The sequence below is a fragment of the Zingiber officinale genome, chromosome 6A, assembly GCF_018446385.1.
Source record: "Zingiber officinale cultivar Zhangliang chromosome 6A, Zo_v1.1, whole genome shotgun sequence".
In the NCBI taxonomy this organism is placed as follows: domain Eukaryota; kingdom Viridiplantae; phylum Streptophyta; class Magnoliopsida; order Zingiberales; family Zingiberaceae; genus Zingiber; species Zingiber officinale.
Window position 1 is genome coordinate 145233142 of NC_055997.1, and position 21457 is coordinate 145254598.

Below are 21457 nucleotides of genomic sequence, written 5' to 3' on the forward strand. Positions count from 1 at the left end.
TATCTAAACTCAAAATTATAAAGATAAAAAATTAAATTATCCTAAGATTATAAATAAATAATTCTAATAGGTTATATAATATAAATTATATAATCACCCATCCCCATAAGTCTTATGCAGGGCAGGATGAATTAATCCTTTTCAAGAGCATACAAACTTGTCAAACGTGTCTTTTATTTAAGTTGGGGAAGTAAATTATGTAGCAGCGACGAAACCTAGAGAAGTTGTCCATTGTATTTTTACGATCATCCAAGACTTTATTTTATTTTATTTACCATCATTGTATGGATCGACGACATTCTTTTATGTATATAAAAATGCATATTGTTAAAAACTGCAAAGAATTGTCTTCGTCTAAATTAGTGGTTATTTACATTCTCCAAATCTTCCAGGCACAACGAAGAAGAGCTTCTGGATCTTTGTTGTTCTAAGTTTCAAACATAGCCATTAGCTATGGAAGGAGCTTTGGTAGCTGCAACTCGCTTCGTAGCTGATAAGGCGGCAATTCTCTTCCAACTCGACGAGAAACTCAAGGCAATGACTGATATCGAAGAGAAGATGGAGAATATCAAGGAGTTGTCGACGATTATTGACATGGTGATCGAAGATGTCGAGTCCCATACTTTAAATAAAGATGCCGTGAAGGACTGGTTGAGGAAGCTCAAATACTTGGCCTACGATCTGGAGGATGTAATGGATTGTTACGACACCGAAGCCTTGCGGAGGCAGAGATCATCAATATCTTCTTTCGAGCCGGTGCGTGATTTCTTCTCTTCTAATAATCAAATTGTGTTTACGAGTAGGATAAGTGATATGATACAAGCTGTAACAAATAGTCTGGATTCTATTTTGCGACAAAAGTCCTTTCTTCCTAATTTGCCACAAAGCAGTAGCCACATGTCACTAAATCCCTACAGAGAAACCCACTCCCGCAATAGCTTTGATGTTATAGGGAGAGAAATAGAGAAGAATATGATTGTCGGCATGTTAACAAATGATGATGATGAAAGCAGTACTCATGGTACATTGAAGGTCATCACCATTGTTGGGATGGGTGGCCTAGGGAAGACTACACTTGCTCAGCTTGTTTTCAATGACGAGGGGGTGAAAGCTCATTTTGAAAGTTCAAGAATGTGGACAGTTGTGGGGGCTGAATTTGACCCGGCAAAAATAATGAAGTCTGTTTTAGAATTGGCTACTGGTGCATCAGTCAACATCTCACAAATAGATTTAGTGAGGCAGAAAATAGAAAAAGCATTATCTGGGAAGAAATTTCTGTTGGTGTTGGATGATGTATGGAATGAAGACGCAACAAAGTGGAATGTATTGAAACCAGCCTTAACATGTGGGGCGAGAGGAAGCAAAATTTTGGTGACAACCCGTAGCCAACAGGTCTCTTCAATTATGGGCTCGTCCAATACCACCCACCAAATACAACAATTGTCCCGAGATGATTGTTTGTCCTTGTTTCAACAATTTGCATTTGGAGATGAAGCAGTGGACCAAAACTTGATGGAAATTGGTGAAAAGATTGTTAAAAAATGTGGTGGTGTTCCCTTGGCTGCCATTTCTCTTGGTAGCATGCTCCGCATCACCCGGGATGAACCCTATTGGTCCTCGGTATTGAACAGTGAAATTTGGCAGCTGGGAAACAAGGAAGATAAAGTGTTAGCTGTACTAAAGTTAAGCTATGACAGTCTCCCTCCACGATCAAAGAAGTGTTTTGCATTTGCCTCTCTATTCTCAAAAAATAATAGGATGGCAAAGGATGAACTAATAAAATTGTGGATAGCAAATGGTTTCGTAAGTTCAGAAGGAAATTTTGATGCTGAAACAGTGGGCAACCGTGTCTTTGATGATCTTGTGTCGAGATCATTCTTTCTCTTGATACCATCTCAAGATGTAACCAAGTGCACGATGCATGATTTGATGCATGATCTGGCACGATCAGTATCTGCAGATGTATATTGTAATTCTAAACAAGACTCGGTGAAACATATTGGAAACAGAACATATCATTTGCACATATACTTGGCAAATACATCGAAAGTTACTCGGGCCTTAAGCAAGAAGCCATTGTACTTGCGTACCCTTATATTGAACTATGTTAGTTTAAACGGCGATCAGCTTGAAATTGTTTTCTCAGAACTGAAATATTTGCGGGTGTTAGAGTTAACTGGCAATAAAATCAAGGAGGTGCCGACGTCAATAGGAAATCTGATACATTTGAGGTACCTCAACTTATCTAAGAATAGGATTAAAGTTCTACCCGACTCCATTACCCTTCTCCACAATTTACAATATCTTTATTGCCATCATTTAAGATTGACACACATGCCCTGCGGGTTGTCACGACTAATTAATCTTCGAAGTTTATCTTTCTTTGCTGCTGCGGATGGAGCTGGCGCATGTTCAATCATAGAACTTGAGGATTTGAAGCTCCATGGAGAAATGAAAATTCAATTTTCAGAGAATTTTACAAACTACTCTTGCGGTGGAAGAAAAATTTTGAAGAATAAACATCTTAATGAACTACGCTTAAAGTTTAATTGTTCAGAAAGTAATGACAAGGATATGTTGGAGGATCTTTGTCCCAACAGTAGCTTAAAAAAGCTAAGCATATGCAATTATGGGAGCCGACAATTTCCAGAATTGTTGATAGAATCACAGTTGCCAAATTTGGTTGAAGTTTGCCTTAAAAACTGCCGTGGTTGTGAGCACATTCCTCCATTTGGAAATCTGCAGTTTCTTAAGAAGCTTGAATTGCACAAAATGAATGCCGTTACACAGATGGGTGCTGAGTTCCATGGGTTCGGAGGCTTTCCTTCCCTTCAAGAACTCTACTTGGATAGGATGGATGACTTAGAGGAATGGTCAGAGTCTGATTATGTCGATGAATCGTTCCCTTTACTAAAGACGTTGTTTATTGTCAAATGTCCTAAATTGAAAAGTATGCCAAGGCTTCCTAGGATCCAATACCTTGACATATCATACTGCAGTGGGAGCCTACTCCCATGCGTTGGAAGACTGACTTCTCTTTCTGTTCTTCGAGTGGAGGCCATGGACGACATGACATCCCTTCCTAATGGCTGCATCAGAAACCTCACATCTTTGACGGCATTTGAAATCAAAGGGTGCAAACAACTCCAATGTCTTCCTGGCGATGAAATGCAGCACTTAGAAATGATTCGTACATTGACCATTGACAGGTGTGATAATTTGGCATCCTTACCGTCAGAAGTGGGATGCCTCGGTTCTCTTTGCTTTCTACGTCTCAGAGGTTGTCCAAGTATAATAGTGCAGCCAGAAGTACTCGTACAAATAATGAATTTACTACATAAGTTCCAAATAGATATTTGTTACAAGAATGTCGATGTACGAGGGCAACTGCAACACTTTCACACGCTCAAAAAATTGTTTATAACGGGTGCACATGGGATAAATATGAAGCATAGTTGCATTGATGGCAACAATGTCACACAATTAGGTATTTGTTGTTGTGATGAATTGGAGTCGTTGATGACAGCAGAACCAACAAGCAATGTGTTAGAAGAACTATACATACATAGAATTTCCAATCTTACGACCTTGCCTGACTGGCTAAAGCATCTCAAGTCTCTTCGTGTTCTATCACTCCACAACTGTTCTATCACTCCACATACATGGAATTAGGGGGTTTGAAGAATCTACATATGTTGCCACAATTGAAAAGAAGATGGGAGAAAGGCGAAGATTGGTCCATCATCTCACATCTGCCATGTGTTCAAATTGATTAGAATACTCCAAAAATAATAGGTAAGATGTATTAAATAAGCATAATTCAATAATATTTTACTGTTGTTATCTTTCATTTAGTAATATTCAATTATGTTTTTTTTAACTTTTAACTCATTTAATTCTTTTGTGATCATCACATCCTTTGCTTTTCTTTAACCACTATATTCAGTCACGGAGGATTTAGACTCAGCATGAGATCTTAGTTGTTGCTCAATCATATATATTGTATCTTGAAAGTAAATTTATTCTAGTTGAAGCTTTAAGTTATACATGTGGTTCATTATAATGTCACACTAGACTTCATTTTATTGCTTGATACATTATGATTTTTCTCTCTTAAAGGTTTACTGCCAGTGTGAGATCTTGTTGTTGCTTTATGGTGTCGTTATGTTGTAATAAATAAACTACATGATATTGACATAGAGTTGGCAGTTATGTGATTTGATCCTGTTATTTGCATACATTGTAGTGTTTTTCTTATATGATGATGCACTTTTGTATAAAATAGAAAAGGTTCTGTTAAAATGTTTCTAAGAAAATGAAAATTAATAAAAGTACTCAACTGAAATTGACACAAGAAGACTCCAAATAGAGGAATTCTCAAGAACAATATTGTGGCGATCTTTGTAAAAATGATACTCATGTTATTTTGTGTAAATCTCATTGATAAACATTTACAAGTTAAAATTACCACAAGTCCACAATAACATGTGAGCATTTACCATCTTAAATCCTTGTTAATAGATAACTAAAGGCATGATCACTTTCTAGGCAACTTAAGGCATTATCACTAATCTGCAATTTTGTCAAGATAAAATCAAGAAACTTGAGTAGGAAACCAATAAAGAGAGGTACATTATCGGAAAATTTGCGAAGCTACTCTACATCAATAATCTGTTAAAATTCTAAAATCCAACCAGAGAATCTAGTTGTTGAAAGAACACCAGAATCATAGTAGGCAATTGGTATAATTCCATGTCCACTAGACAATGATTCTGTCTCTTTAATTTCATCTTGCAAGTTTTTTTTTGGATAAGAAGAAGAAATAATTATGCATTAATGTTATGGTTACTTATCTCTACAATTAACCCCACCTAAGACCCGACCTGGGATGATAACTTTTAGCTGAGAATAATAAGAAGAACAAGGCTTTAAACAATCCAAAATAAAGAAAGACCCTATGCATTTTGAAAGTGTGCCTTCTGAGTGGTTCAGAGGAGAAGATCCAAAACTGGCAAAAGGGTGTTAGGATGCGTGACATTTGGAGACGTGACTCCCTTGGTGCTAGGATGCATGACTCTAAATCAAGTGATTATAACCGGCAAAAGGCTGTCAACATGATTGAGGAAAATCTTCAGGTCAGGTTTCTTATTCTGTTATATTTTAATCTTTTCATATTTCATATGATCTTGTGCCAATTGATTAGACTGCAATTACTATAGATATAAAGCTCCATTTGTTTGTTTAGGAAGACCAGCAAAAACTCGAGCTTCATGTCTTTGAAATGGAGGTTGAGCTCACTTGTTTGAATGAGGCTTTGCTGTGTGCATTTAGTGAAAAGGAAGAAGCACTCTCAAGGAATGAATTTTTGAATTCAGAATAGAGGCCCTTTCGGAGAAGTTAGGCACTGCTGGTTCTGAGATAAAGTCATTGAAGGAGATGGTGGCCATGGTGTGTCCCACTTAAGATAAACATTTCCCTTTACTTTATCTTGTTTCCTTTTTCCTAATGGTTTGTCTTTCACATGTTCTATTGCTACAGGCAGAGAGATTGGTTGAGTCTGAATCAGTTTTGAAAGAAATGGAGTCCTCTATGAAGTCTGTGTTAAGAGAAAAAGAAGAGATGGGAATAATAATTATTTTTTGCAACTTTCATTTGGAACACTGATTCTGGTATTTTTCTTATGAACTTCATCCAATTTCTTCATTTCCATTTGATCTGCAGCAATTTGCAGATACCCTTTAGAAATGGAGGTAGAAAAATCGATATGGTCATCTAAAGAGAAAGCTTTCTTGGAGGCCAGCGAAAAATTAAAAATACAGAATAATCTGATGCAGAAACTATCTGAAAATTTACTATAGGTATTATATATGAGAGATTTTTCTTACTTTTTTCCATGTCGATATTTTATAAGCTGTCCATTTAACGTCACTTTCACTTGATATTGATCTTCATGTTGGTTATAAGGCTTAATTATAAGTTGGGCTGAATACACAGCAATCTATTAAAGTTTTCTAACTTAAGGTTATTATATTTTAGGTTATTAAAAATCGGTTTAATGTGTAGAGCACGTAATAAGATTCATTATCATCTATGAGTTGATAATAGATCGGATTTCCTTATATATATGGTTGATCCCCAAAGATTTACAATATCTTGACATATCCCTTTGTTTCCATTGAGGAATGTTGGTTTAGGATATCTTGACATATCCCTTTATTCTCCATTGATGAAGGTTTTGTAGCACCGTCAATCCTAAGTCCCTTGAAAGACCTTCTTTTTTCCGTTATATCTTTTTCCATAGGGATTAAACCGATAATGCTAGGACAAGGACAATAACGGTTCAATTAGATCCTTGTCACTTTTGGTTTAAGCTTCTATTTTGGATTGCCATGATCTGATGAAACTAGATCTTGCTTAGGTTTCTTGTGTTTCTCTGTTTGATTTCTTTATTTATTCTTAGAAATCTTGAGATTAGGGAAAATAATTAACTCTTTTAATTGGTATCAAAGTCAAAACTCTATTTTATCATTTTTCACGGTCTGAAGTTTTTGAGTTTTTGGTCGATCCTTTAATTTCATGCTTGATCAATGTTTAATAGTATTTGATGGTTGAAATTATGTAATAGAAACCTAGGAAAGACTTGCTCTTCTATGCTTTCATGATTTCATGAAGAACAAAGGTAAATCGCCGCCGTCTTCGAGAATAATTATCACATTTGATCTATTCTAGGTCAAAATTGTGACGGTGTAACCAATTGTCTTGGTTGAGCAATCGATTATCGAGTCTAAAATTACGAGCAGAACTAAGCCGAATCAATTATCCAATCGATTCAATTGACACTAATCGATTGATAAATTTCATCAATTGATTAGTACAACTGGATCAAATACGGAATTAATTTTCAATCAATCAAGTCAATCAATTTAATGGTGTCAATCTAATTTTATCAATCGATTAATAGGTTGAAATCTGCTGGTCATGCACCAAAATAATAATTTTGCTTTTATGTAAGATTTTGGCATTTTCAAACTTGTCAGAAAATAGCTAGATAAGTCTGCATCACCATGTATTATTTCAGATTTTACACTACAGATGGATCGATTTCTTGCGGCAATCGATTACTAATTTTCAGTAATTAATTGTCAATATGGAAATCAAGCACACAAGGCATTGGTGAATTGATTGGTGATTGCTAATCAATTGTCATGAATCATCAATTGATTGATCAGTGTATTATCGAATACAGAAGGTTCTATAATCGACTAGTGGGATCGATGGGATGATACCAATCAATTGATACACATTGTCAATCGATTGATAAGCCTAGTTCTGAGCAATTAAGTTTTATCGTATGACTGAATATTAGATTAGCATTGCTAGGGTTTTTTGGTTTTATCTATACATGTACTACTAAATTGAATTATTATATGGCCCAAAGGAAGACATTTTGGGTAAGTTTAGTATATTTTATATGGATAGACGTGTATCTATGCTAAAAGTAATTGACCCAAAGGAAAATTATTTTTATGTCGGATATATGTTTACGGGTACTCTATAACTATAGAACAAAATTTATTTTATTCAGATCATGCACAAAATATATCAGCCCAAAGGAAGACATGTTGTATGACAGATTAAGGTTGTTGTAAGCTATGGACCAATTTATAACTCATATAAAGTATCGTGTTATGCATACAATGGGTCAGTCCAAAAAAAGACACATTATGTGGCTAACTAAAGATTGAGTTATATCAGAGGCCATTAACAAATTATATTTAGTCCATAGAGTAAAATACAATATTGTATTTAATATCTCATAAAGTGTCCATTCATATGCATTTAAATTTTATTTTAATTTTATAACCTTTTGTTTATTATATGTTCTTGGCTTTAATTAAATCATGAGCTTACATTATTTTTCACTCTTTAATTTCAGTGCAGTCTATTACTACTAGCATTAATAACATCTTCACACTCACTGATTCAAATTTTGTTGAATGAAAATAATACTTTGTCATAGTCTTAGGCTATATGAACTTAGACTATGCATTAAGATATGATTACCCCGCACCCTTACTAGTGCTAGCACTATAGAATAGAAGGTAGAACTTTAAAAGTGGGAGTGATCAAACCGCATGTGTCTAAGTATCATGAGACTTTCCATTATAGCACTAATTGAAGACTTAATAACTGAGGGAGAAAATGCTAGGAGTTTCCTTAGCCAATTAGCAGATTATTTTATAACAAATTAAAAGGTCGAGAGTACCACACTTCTTTCGAAATTGATAACTATATGGTATAATAGTAAAAGAAACATTAGGGAGTACATTATGGAGATGTCCAATATCATCACAAGTCTGTAAAAACTTAAACTCGATATATCTGAGTCAATGTTAGTACATTTCATTTTGATGTCTCTATCTGCATGATTCACTACGTTTAAGATTTCTTATAATACTCAAAAGAAAAAGTGGACATAAATGAGTTTATAGCTTAATGCATGCAAGAAGAGAATAGACTGAGGTGTGAGACACCTGAAAATGCTCACCTATCATCTGGTTCTCAAGGTTTGGGCAAGAAGATAAAAAGGATCAATAAAGGAAAGGAAAAGTAAACTGTAGATTTTGAGGGTGTTGGTCATAAGGAGCAAAAGAAATAGAATAATGAGTCCACTTATTTCTTTTGGAAGAAGAAATATCATATGAAGAAAGACTTTCCCAAATATGCTAACTGACGTATAAAGAAAGGTATATTTCTCAACTTTATTAGTTTATAAGTCAATTTGGCTATTGTACCCACTAACATTTGGTGGATAGATACAGGTGCTACTACTCACATAAGTGGCACTATGCAGGGCTATCTCAGGAACCGACTTCTGCTCGATGGTGAAAGATACATCTATATGGGGAATAGAAAGAAGATTAAAGTAGAGTTGATTGATATTTTTAGGCTTTATTTAGGGACTAATATCTTTCTGGATTTATAAAATATATTTATTGTATTATCTTTTTAATAGAATTTAATTTCAATTTCTTATTTAGACAAATTAGGTTATTATTGTTCATTTAGACAGACATGAATGTTCAGTATTTTCTTTAATTCAGTGTTGGTTGACAATGGTTCCATGGTTGATAAGATTTATAAATTAAATACCATAACTCCTATGATTAACAACATAATAATGCATAGTATAGGCACAAAAAATAAATTGACTGATGAGAATTTATCCATGTTGTGGCATAGGCGTTTAAGACATATATCCTATACAACAGAAACAACAATAAGGAGCTAAATTAGTTCCAACTATTTGTAGTCGGCTACATAAATTTTCCCTCCCCTTAGCGAGCAGCATGGAGGAATGTAATGATAGGATGAAATAACAAAGCAAGTATGAAATCTAATCATAATAAATGAAAGGCAATGTAAATTAAGGGAATCTATGCTAACTTAAACTATAATTGCTAGAAAATTAAAAGCAACATAATGTAAAGCATGAATGAAACTTATACTAATCTAATCTAATTGCGTCCAAACAAAAACAAGAACTTAAAACAATTGAAAGAGACAAGACATGCAAGAATTAAACTAACCTAATTGCAAGAAATGAAAAAAAAATACAAGTGATTGGGGAAATTCATCGAACACCTAATATGCATCTAGCAATTCAAACCTAAAACATGCAATTTTAAACATGGGAGCAAATCCCATTACAAGCATTCAATCAATTATATGTTAACTCAAAGAAAGACAACCAACAACATTCAACAAGCATAATCATAATGAAGAGATAGACCCAACACATCTGAGATGGATGACGACAGTTGCAAGAGAGCTTCAGATGCGGCTGCTGTCTGGAACTCATGCACTCAAACAGGAGCTCCAAAGAGGTACTTGTCTCCGGGAACCTCGAGATCCAGTCAATGAGCTCCTCATCCTTCACATCATTCTTGATTAGATCCAAGACTGTAAGATTCCTGCAAGTAGATCGGAACAATCAATTGAAGGAATTCTGATCCAAATCGAGGAATTTTAGGGGTGGATGAGCGAAGTTAGATCCTAAAGTTTCAAATCAGCTCAAGGAGGGAATGTGTCAGAGAGGATAAACTGCAGAGCTCAGCAGTGATGGCGAGACCAGGGGTACTGAACTCATTGCAGCATATGAGCGTGAGATCGCTAAAGGAGGGGAAGGAGCGGGCGAGGAGGGTGAGGTCGGTGTCAGTCATCCACTTGAGGTAGACACGCTTAAGCTAGGGGTTGATGGAGGGCATAGCGGAGAGCCAGAGGGAGAAGCGGGCGTCCCAGCCAAGTGGAACCAGGTTGAAATCGACGAAATGGGGGTGCCTCTTGAGCACGAGCCTCGGGCGTCGCAAAATCACCGTAGCACGTGCACCGATGACACATCGTAGCAATTCCCAATGAAGAGCTCACGTTGGGTCTATACCTCGGTGTGGTACCATGACTGACAAACTAACGACGTCGTGTTCTGGTCCCTTCGGTAGACCAAGAACTGAAGCACGTTCTCCAGCACCTGGTCTGAGTAGGGTGGCGACAGCAGCTTATCAAGTCACCCCCCATCACCATCCCCACCTTTGCTTATCAGTCAATTTGTTGCCTTAGCACGGGGGGCCAAGGAGGCAAAGGAACAATGAGGCAGGCAACGGGGAAATTTTGGGCGTGGTCAAAATAAAATAAGTCACAAGGGTGAGCACGATCTCAGTAAAAAAAATTATTTATAGCACACAAAATGCACGTTGCTAAAATTTTTAGCAGGAGTTTGGGGTAAAAAAAACACAACAAATTTTAATTTCATTAATAACGGTATAAACCATTGTCTTATTAGTACAGCAATAACAGTTTATGCACCTTATTCCAAGCATTGTGAAAATATTATCTTTTATAATGGTTCATTTAATTATTGTCTCAACTGTTGTTACAACGTTCTTTTAGGGTAACTGTTGCATCAAAGACAATGGTTTTATAAAAAATCATTGTCTTTTACTAAATTTACAACAGCTTTTTCTAAAATCGTTATCTTTGTGGTGTTGTCTTTGTGCAGATTGGCTGTAGTGAGAGATAAAGGAAGCCTTATTTGATATTAGAGTGGATAAAGCTTCCGGTTTGGATGGTTATAATGCAAAATTCTACACGGCGGCTTGGGATATAGTAGGGGATGATTTTACCATGGCGATAAAGGAGTTTTTCACTATTGGTCGGCTCTTTAAACAATGGAATCACACCTTGATAGCCCTTATTCCCAAATCTGATCATTCTCCAAGGGTTTCGAATTTTAGGTCAATATCATGTTGTACGGTATTCTACAAGGTTATCTACAAAGTTTTGGAGGCTAGATTGACAAAGGTTATGGATATATTATTGCATCCGGCTCAAGTGGCCTTCATAAAAAACTGGTCCATTGGTGACAACATATATTTGGCTCAAGAACTACTAAGGAAGTATGGCCGCAAGAGGATTTCTCCAAGATGTGTGATCAAAATTAACTTGCTCAAGGCTTTTGATACGATTGATTGGGGTTTTCTTATGTTTGCTCTTATTGGTTTTGATTTTCCTCAACAATTTTATGGATGGATATAAGAATGCATTACCACATATCTTACTCCGTAAGTGTAAATGGTGAATTACATGAATTTTTTAGTAGAAGGAGAAGTTTGAGATGAGGTGACCTTCTATCTCCATTAATATTTGGTCTATGTTTAGAAGTTTTTTCAAGCTCTATGAAGGAAATTTTTGGAAAAAATATTTTTCATTATCATCCAAAGTGTCAAGTAGAGCTCACACATCTAGCATATATGTTGATGACCTCTTATTGTTTGCAAGGGAGGATGTCCCTACACTTAACCTCATTATGGAATGTTTAATGATTTTTGGTGACAAAGCGGGGCTTCGAGCAAACTCGCTTAAACCAAATATATACATGGTCAGGGTTAGTGATCAATTAAAGGAGGAGTTGCTACAAATAATCAGTTTTCAATAAGGCGCATTCCCCTTTCTATATCTTGGTATTCCATTAGCAATATATGGAAAAAATACTAATTGCGAATTATGGATCACTCCTTGACTCAATCACAAAGAAAGTAATATCTTAGCCAAAGCACACTCTTTCTCATGCCGGAAGATAGGAATTGGTAAGATTGGTACTCCAAGGGGCTGAATGTTTTTGGATATGTATTCTCCCAATATCTAGTGGAGTTATATATTAGTAAAATTTATGACATCTCTTGTTCTTTTATATAGTCAATAAAACATCCACCAATATCTTGGGCTACTATATGTCTTCCTAAGGATGAAGATGGTTATGGCATACGTGACTTACAATGATGGATATGGCTCTTCTATGATGGATCGTATGGAACATCCAAAATAGAAGGGAGTCGCTTTAGGTGAGATGGGCCCATCATCACTACCTTCGAATGTGGACTTTTCACATTAGAGAAGTAAGCCTTCAGACTCATCACTCATTAATCGTTTGCTATATATCCATCATCCTATGATTGTATCTTGTATGTTTTATTTGGGTGTATAATACATTTACTTTCCCAAAAAAATATTAGAAAATTACAAGTATAGTGATCCTATCTAAGAGTCGAGCTAACGGATGCTGGGGGCGTAGTGCTACTGCTGATTGTGTTTGGACTTTCGACGAGTTGATCCTACAACCACAAGTCGTTAGTGCCAAGCCAGGGAGAGGTTCCCCCGCGATGGCCCTCCGACGCTCAAGTCAGTCACCGGCGGCAGGAAGATGAAGACGAGACAGCAACAGTGTAATAGTAGCTACAATAGAAGTGAGTCTACCTCCGTCGAAGTCTGGGGGTCCTTATAGAGGGCTCTCGGGATGTGCGTGCACGCTTCCTGAGGCGTGCACACTCCTTAAAGCATACCTGGAAAGTGCATGTCAGAAAAGCGTGTCTGACGCCATACTTTAACAGCCTGAGCATATCCCTGACGTGATAGTGGAAACTTCCACCGTACGATTCTCTGTCTGACACTGCCACCAACCATGTCGTCTGTCGGCGACACTAGTCCCTAGGAAGATATCCCCAGCTGCTCTCTTTGTTTGTTACTGGGCCGAGCGGGAGAGTGCCGAGCAAGAGAGCCGCTCAGCTGATCCATTCCCATTAGATGTCTACTCTTCTTGGGGCCGAGTGGAAGAGCCACTCGGCTAACCGCCGGTTGTTCTGGCGCTGTCGTCTCTGGGGTCGAGCGGGAAGGCCGCTCGTCCACTATTCGACCGTCCTGACCCCTATTGCCAAGCGAGGGAGCTACGCCTCTGCATTACTGGATCTGGGACCTGGTGAGAGTCCGAGCGGGACGGTCGCTAGGCGCGTGCTTCGATGAGACTTCCCTGAGCGTCGGAAGCTCGGTACCTGGCCGAGTTGTAGTGATGTCGAACCGGCTACTCCTCGTGCCGATCGGGAAGGTGGTTCGCCCGATCGAACGAATAATCGGGTCTTGATCATCTTGACTCTGACCTCCCGCCTGACGATGACCTTTTATAGGGTGAGATAATATAGATTTGTAGAGTGAGATAAAAGAAAACATTTGTTAATGGAAAAAAAAAAAGATGAGTTCAAGAGATTTTGAATATTATTAATAATATAGCTTTGCACATATTCAATAGAAGGATTAACTTGAAAAAACTTTGACATGGCATGACACATACTCAGAGATATATTGAATCAATAAGAGGACACGGTAAGCAATGGAGGAAGATTGAAAAGAATTTTAGTTAATGTAATTAATAATAATTTGATTTATTTGACTATTCTTATGCTTTAATCTTGCATAACCCCGAATACAAAATATAAGATCACTCTTGAACAAGGGATATATACTTAATGATTACGATGACTGTGCCTCCCATGCTAATTCAATTTTTCCTGTAATGTAATTTATGTTGAAAAGAATTAATTTTGTGTGATTTATTTTTTTAGAAATAATAAATCAAATTAAAATTTTTACTATAATTTAGTCATTTATGAGAAAACAAATAGAAAAGATGAAAATTTTAAGTTAAATCGAATTCCTTTATTTATATTGATTTTTTTAATCAATATAACGTATTAATTGATATAATGAAAAAATTAAATATTTTTTAAAAAACATTTATGATAGAATTTAATTAATATAATAGAGACCTAATTGAATTTTAGTTCAGTTTAATTTGGTTTTTAAAATTTTAAGTGCAATTTTAGAAATTAGATAATTATCAATAAAAATCAAGTTTTATAAAAACAATTTAAAATAGAATATATATATATATATATACACGATTTTGATATACTGCGCGACGCGCACAGTGCGCGACTGTGCGCGTCGCGCAGTATATCAGATTCCTTTGTATTTTTTTAAACTTTGAATTAAAATTTTAATTAAAATATATTTTTTAAAATTTTATTTATAGTGTTCAGACTTTCTAATTGGATTATAATTTTTAAGCTAATTTTTTTTTAAAGATTTTACCTCTAGGGTTCAGGTTTCCCAATTGGGTTATAGTGATTAGTTAAAAAAAAATAAAAATGAAATAAATTTAAGTATTTACGGAGTATTGTAATATGTTAAGGGGATATATTAATGTATTAGGGATTTATATAAGGAAATATTGATTTTTTTTTTATTTTAAAATTTCTTTGTTTTTTTTTTAAATTTTTTTAAATTTTGAATTAAAAAAATAATTAAAATATTTTTTAAGATTTTATTTCTAGGCTTCAGTCTTTCCAATTGGGTTATAATTTTTAAACTAATTTTTTTTTTAAGATTTTACCTCTAGGGTTCAGGCTTCCCAATTGGATTATAATGTTTAATTAAAACAAATTAAAAATGGAATAAATTTAAGTAATTATAGAGTATTGTAACATGTTTAGGAGATATATCTATGTATTAAGATTTTATATTAGGAAATGTTTGAATTTTTTAAAATTCAAAATCTTAAAAAAAATAATTTAAAAAAAAAGAAGTTGATATGCTGCGTGATGCGCATAGTCGCGTACTGTGGCATCGCGCAGCATATCAAAACTATATATATATATATATATATATATATATATATATATATATACACACACAAAGTTGATATCCTGCGCGCCCGCACAGTGCACGACTGTGCGCGCGCGCAGGATATCACTTGAATTTAGTTTTTTTTAATTTTTTAAAATTTTTGAATTAAAAAAATAATTAAAATATTGTTTAAAAATTTTATTTTTAGGGTTCAGGCTTTGGGTTATAGTATCAAAGTTAATTTTTGTTTAGATTTTACCTCTAGTGTTCAGGCTTTGGGTTATAGTATCAAAGCTATTTAGGGTTCAGGCTTTGGGTTATAGTATCAAAGCTATTTTTTTTTTAGATTTTACCTCTAGGGTTCAGGTTTTGGGTTATAGTATCAAAACTTTTTTTTTTTTTTAGATTTTACCTCTAGGGTTCAGGCTTTCCAATTAGGTTATAGTGTTTGGTTTAAAAAATAAAATAAAATAATTTAAGTATTTATTGAGTATTGAAATATGTTGAGGGGATATATTAATGTATTAAAAATTTATATAAGGAAATGTTAATTTTTTTAATTAAAAATATTTTTAAAAAAATAAAAAAAAACCTATTGAATTGATCTCTGCGCACTGTGCGCGTCGCGCATGAGATCAAATCTCTCTCTCTCTATATATATATATATATTATCTATATATCTTATTATTTTATTAAAAATCTCTCCCCTTTACTAACTAACTTTGGTGAAGCCTAAAATAAATTTACGTTAATATCCTTTTTTCTATTCACACTAAAAATAATTCCAAGGTTTATTAGTAATTCCACAAGCGAAACAATCAGTGATCTAGATTTCGAGACTCAGCTGCGACATATTATTATGAATTTTTCTCATCATTAATTTTCTCTGGTTGTTTTATATAAAAAAATATAGTTCTCTTTAGTCTCACATCTTAGAATTGACAACACTATGATCAGAAGCTTCAATAAATATTTTAGACCGACAATGTTAAAAAATATACTTTTCTTAGGTTTTTTTACTAAGATAAGTATAATATTAAATTAAATTAATTTTTTTCATAGGGAAGCCATATGGGTGACACTCGAAAATCCAAACAATTTAGATTTTCAAAGACCCAAATAATTCAGATTTTCAAAAGTCAGGTATTTTACCCTAATAACTCTACTAATTACTCTACTTTAGTATTTTAATACTAAAATGTTTTAATTAATATAATTTCATTATAAAGGCTCAATGTAATTTCAATGTATTATATTACACACGCGACGTGTGTGCACGATCACTAGTAATTTAATTAAGAATCTGAAACCTTTAATAACTAACCACCAATTTATTTGGTAAAATTCAAAATTAAATTAAGTTAATATAAAATTTCAACTTCTTTTCTTTCTCAAATCATAAAAGTATCAATCCATCTGTATCAATTATCTTGAGGTATAATTAATAACATAATTTCTACTATTTGCATCGCTTCTTCTCGTCGCTTGAATCCTCATTAGTTCTTCGATTCAACGTTCTCTCCTCCTCTTCCCCTTTCCATTTTTTACTACAGTTTTCTTCTTCTTATTCTTTTTATATCACAACACATCAATACATTTGTTTTGGCTCTTCTACATATTGATACAGTCACATCAATGCATATGTATCTCAGTGATTCTTTAGAACAATCGCATCTATCCATCTCTGTATCTCATTGGTTATCTCATCAATTCTTTGGGTGATATAGAATATTCTCATTACATAACTTAAAGGGATAATTAATAACCTAATTTTTACTCTGTTTTCATATTTAGAATGTTATAATCTTTAAGAACCCCAATTTCTAGTTTTCTTTTTACAAAGTGATTGATACAATTACTTTACAATTTCTATTGATTACATTCTCTCAGTGATAAATAGTTCGGATTATCAAAGAGACCAGAACTTTACAATAATGACCCTAATTTAGTATTTTTAAATAATTTATTATTATTGAATAATGTTATTGAATTAATTGACAGTAAATATTTATTTTATAAAATTTACGTATTATATTATACATACTACATGTGTGTTATGAATAGTATGTAATATAAAAATAGAACTCAAATAGATATTAAATGCGATTGGAGGAAGTTATCTTTTCAAGAACATATAAAATTAGGCAAACTTGTCTTTTATGCAAGTTGGGGAAGTAAATTATGTAGCAGCGACGAAACCTAGAGAAGTTGTCCATTGTATTTTTACGATCTTCCAACACTTTATTTTATTTTATTTACCATCATTGTATGCATCGACGACTTCCTTTTACGTATATATATAAAAATGCATATTGTTAAAAACTGCAAAGAATTGTCTTCGTCTAAATTAGTGGTTATTTACATTCTCCAAATCTTCCAGGCACAACGAAGAAGAGCTTCTGGATCTTTGTTGTTCTAAGTTTCAAACATAGCCATTAGCTATGGAAGGAGCTTTGGTAGCTGCAACTCGCTTCGTAGCTGACAAGGCGGCAATTCTCTTCCAACTCGACGAGAAACTCAAGGCAATGACCGATATCGAAGAGAAGATGGAGAATATCAAGGAGTTGTCGACGATTATTGACATGGTGATCGAAGATGTCGAGTCCCACACTTTAAATAAAGATGCTGTGAAGGACTGGTTGAGGAAGCTCAAATACTTGGCCTACGATCTCGAGGATGTAATGGATTGTTACGACACCGAAGCCTTGCGGAGGCAGAGATCATCAATATCTTCTTTCGAGCCGGTGCGTGATTTCTTCTCTTCTAATAATCAAATTGTTTTTACGAGTAGGATGAGTGATATGATAAAAGCTGTAACAAATAGTCTGGATTCTATTTTGCGACAAAAGTCCTTTCTTCCTAATTTGCCACAAAGCAGTAGCCACATGTCACTAAAACCCTACAGAGAAACCCACTCCCGCAATAGCTTTGATGTTATAGGGAGAGAAATAGAGAAGGATATGATTGTCGGCATGTTAACAAAGGATGATGATGATGATGATGATGAAAGCAGTCATGGTACATTGAAGGTCATTGCGATCGTAGGGATGGGTGGCCTGGGGAAGACTACACTTGCTCAGCTTGTTTTCAATGATGCAAGGGTGAAAGATCATTTTGAAAGTTCAAGGTTGTGGACAGTTGTGGGGGCTGAATTTGACCTGGCAAAGATAATGAAATCTGTTTTAGAGCTGGCTACCAGTGCATCAGTCAATATCTCACAAATAGATTTAGTGAGACAGAACTTAGAAAAAGCATTATCTGGGAAGAGATTTCTGCTCGTGCTGGATGATGTATGGAATGAAGATCCATTTGCGTGGGGTAAGCTGAAAGCAGCCTTAACATGTGGGACTAGAGGAAGCAGAATTTTGGTGACAACCCGTAGCCAACAGGTCTCTTCAATTATGGGCTCATCCAATACCATCCACCAAATACAACAGTTGTCTGGAGATGATTGTTTGTACTTGTTTCAACAATTTGCATTCGGAGATCAAGCAGTCGATCAAAACCTGATGGAAATTGGTGAAAAAATTGCTAAAAAATGTGGTGGTGTTCCCTTGGCAGCCATTTCTCTTGGTAGCATGCTCCGCATCACTCGAGATGAAACCTATTGGTCCTCGGTATTGAACAGCGAAATATGGCAACTGGGAAATGAGGAAGATCAAGTGTTAGCTGTGCTAAAGTTGAGCTATGACACTCTCCCTCTGCGGTCAAAGAAGTGTTTTGCATTTGCCTCTCTATTTTCAAAAAATGATATAATGGCAAAGGATGAACTGATTAAACTGTGGATAGCAAATGGTTTTGTACGTTCAGAAGGAAATTTTAATGCTGAAACAGCAGGCGATCGTGTCTTTGATGATCTTGTGTTGAGATCATTCTTTCTCTTGGTACCATCTCAAGATGTAACCCGGTGCACGATGCATGATTTGATGCATGATCTGGCACGATCAGTATCTGCAGATGTATATTGGAATTCTGAACAAGACTCGGTGGAAAACATTGGCAAACGAACATATCATTTGAAAATAAGTCAATCAGAGGAATCGAGCATGACTCATGTCTTAGGCAAGAAACCATTGTACTTGCGCACTTTTATGTCCCGACGTGTGTATTCACCTTTGAGGACCAATATGTTTGAAGGCTTCTTAGAACTGAAATTTTTGCGGTCGATAGATTTACCTTGCAATGGCATCATAGAGGTGCCAACATCAATAGGAAACTTGATACATTTGAGGTACCTCAACTTATCTAGGAATGGTATTAAAGTTCTACCTGATTCCATAACCCTTCTCCCCAATTTACAGTATCTCGATCTCAGTTTCAATGAGGAACTTCAAGAGCTACCAGAAGAGTTGGGGAATATGCAAAGCCTTCGGGAACTTGATTGCCGCCATCTTGATTTTCAAAAGCTTCTACCTCTTTTTTCCCATATACAAAACATTCAGGATCTTGATTTACTACGTGCTCTTTCCCATTTTAATTTTGGATTGACACACATGCCCTGTGGATTGTCACGGCTAACTAATCTTCAAAGTTTAGGTGCCTTTTATGCTGGGGACAGAACCGGTGCATGCTCAATTATAGAACTTGAGGATTTGAAGCTTCATGGAGAAATGAATATTATATTTTCCAAGGATTTTACTAATTACTCTTGTGGTGGAAGAAAAATCTTGAAGAATAAAGATCTTAGTGAACTACGCTTAGAGTTTAATGGGTCAGAGAGATATGATAAGGAGATGTTGGACGATCTTTGTCCCAACAAGAGCTTAAAGAAGTTGAGCATATGCAATTATGGGAGCCGACAATATCCTGCATGGTTGATGGAGTCACAGTTGTCAAATTTCGTTGAAGTTAGCCTTAAAAATTGTCGTGGTTGTGAGCATATTCCTCCGTTTGGAAATCTGCAGTTTCTCAAGAAGCTTGACTTACGGTCTATGAATGGCATTACACATATGGGTGTTGAGTTCCATGGGCACGGAGGCTTTCCTTCCCTTCAAGAACTCATCTTGAATGAGTTGTATAATTTAGAGGAATGGTTAGAATCTCACGGTGTCGACGAGTTGTTCCCCAAACTGCAGAGTCTGAAGATTTTTGCTTGTCCAAGATTGAAAAGTATGCCGAGACTTCCTACAATCCAATACCTCGACATATTTTGGTGCAGTGGGAACCTACTCTCATGTGTTGGAAGACTGACTTCTCTTTCTCTTCTTCGACTGGTGGATATGGACGACATGACATCCCTTCCCAACGGTTGCATCAGAAACCTCACATCTTTAACGACATTTGAAATCCAAGGGTGCAAACAACTCCAATGTCTTCCTGGCGATGAAATGCAACACCTAGAAATGATTCGTTCATTGACCATTTATCGATTTAACAATTTGGCATCGTTTCCGTCAGAAGTGGGATGCCTTGGTTCTCTTCGTTCTCTAAGTCTCAGAGGTTGTCCGAGTATAAAGGTGCAGCCAGAAGTACTCGTACAAATCTTGAATTCACTACATAAGTTCCAAATAGAGATTTGTCACAAGAATGTCGATATACGGCGGCAACTGCAACACTTGCACACTCTCAAAGAATTGTTTATAACTGGTGTACATGGGAGATATAAGAATCATAGTTATATTGGTCGCAACAATGCCACACAATTAGGTATTTGTTGTTGTGATGAATTGGAGTCGTTGATAACAGCAGAACCAACAAGCAATGTGTTAGAAGAACTATACATAGATGAAATTTTCAAGCTAACGACCTTGCCTGACTGGCTACGGCATCTCGAGTCTCTTCGTGTTCTATCAATCCACAACTGCTCAGAATTAGGACTTTTGCCAAGAGGTTTGAAGAATCTACCTATATTGGAAACTTTGAGGGTTTCCAACTGCCTACAATTGAAAAGAAGATGCGAAAGGGAGATCGGGGAAGATTGGCCCATCATCTCACATCTGCCATTCATTGATATTTCTTAGGCTCCTCATATTCAGCCGGGCATAGTTCAAAAGGTAAGATACAAATAAAATAGATTATGAGTTCATATTGACTCTATAATATATTTGATAATTATGTATTTGTATTGGGTGCACTTTCTTTCTTTTTTTTTTTAATTGAAAAACGATAGTGTTAAAATTTGTCCACGCAATATTAACCTTAATCTAGTTCCCTAATATGTATGAATGTTATTAGTAGGTTTCTAAAACTAAAAAACATTTTTAAAACATGGACAAAGAGAATCCTTAGAGCTTTCAGAAGTCTTGTGGAAAAAGGCAAAATTTAGACCTTTAATACATATATAATTAAATAGAGTACTTTGTTTGCAACATTTTCATATACAATACAATGCATTTGCAATTCAAAGGTGATAACATCGATTGGAGCACTCCAAAAATAACAGCTAAGATGCATTGAATAAGCATTATTTCAATTATATTTTAGTGTTGTTATCTTTCATTTAGTG

At 35.3% G+C, this 21457-nt stretch overlaps 2 protein-coding genes across 2 annotated transcripts; both read left to right on the forward strand.

Moving 5' to 3' along the window:
* Positions 1–453: 453 nt before the first annotated feature.
* On the forward strand, positions 454–5858 carry LOC121995439 (putative disease resistance protein RGA4). The gene is made up of 6 exons (XM_042549179.1): positions 454–3280; positions 4993–5135; positions 5246–5319; positions 5376–5448; positions 5539–5594; positions 5732–5858. Exons 1-6 carry the CDS (start codon positions 454–456, stop codon positions 5856–5858), a joined length of 3300 nt encoding a protein of 1099 aa, XP_042405113.1.
* Positions 5859–17453: 11595 nt separating this feature from the next.
* On the forward strand, positions 17454–20972 carry LOC121995440 (putative disease resistance protein RGA4). The gene has a single exon (XM_042549180.1). It carries the CDS (start codon positions 17454–17456, stop codon positions 20970–20972), a length of 3519 nt encoding a protein of 1172 aa, XP_042405114.1.
* Positions 20973–21457: the final 485 nt, after the last annotated feature.

Bases quoted from the DNA above. Each gene is read 5' to 3' on its own strand.
- LOC121995440 (XM_042549180.1), top strand. From the start codon at position 17,454: ATGGAAGGAGCTTTGGTAGCTGCAACTCGCTTCGTAGCTGACAAGGCG.
- LOC121995439 (XM_042549179.1), top strand. From the start codon at position 454: ATGGAAGGAGCTTTGGTAGCTGCAACTCGCTTCGTAGCTGATAAGGCG. The intron at 3,281-4,992 runs GTTGTCCAAGTA...TGAGTGGTTCAG, and splicing joins TTGCTTTCTACGTCTCAGAG to AGGAGAAGATCCAAAACTGG. The intron at 5,136-5,245 runs GTCAGGTTTCTT...TTGTTTGTTTAG, and splicing joins TGATTGAGGAAAATCTTCAG to GAAGACCAGCAAAAACTCGA.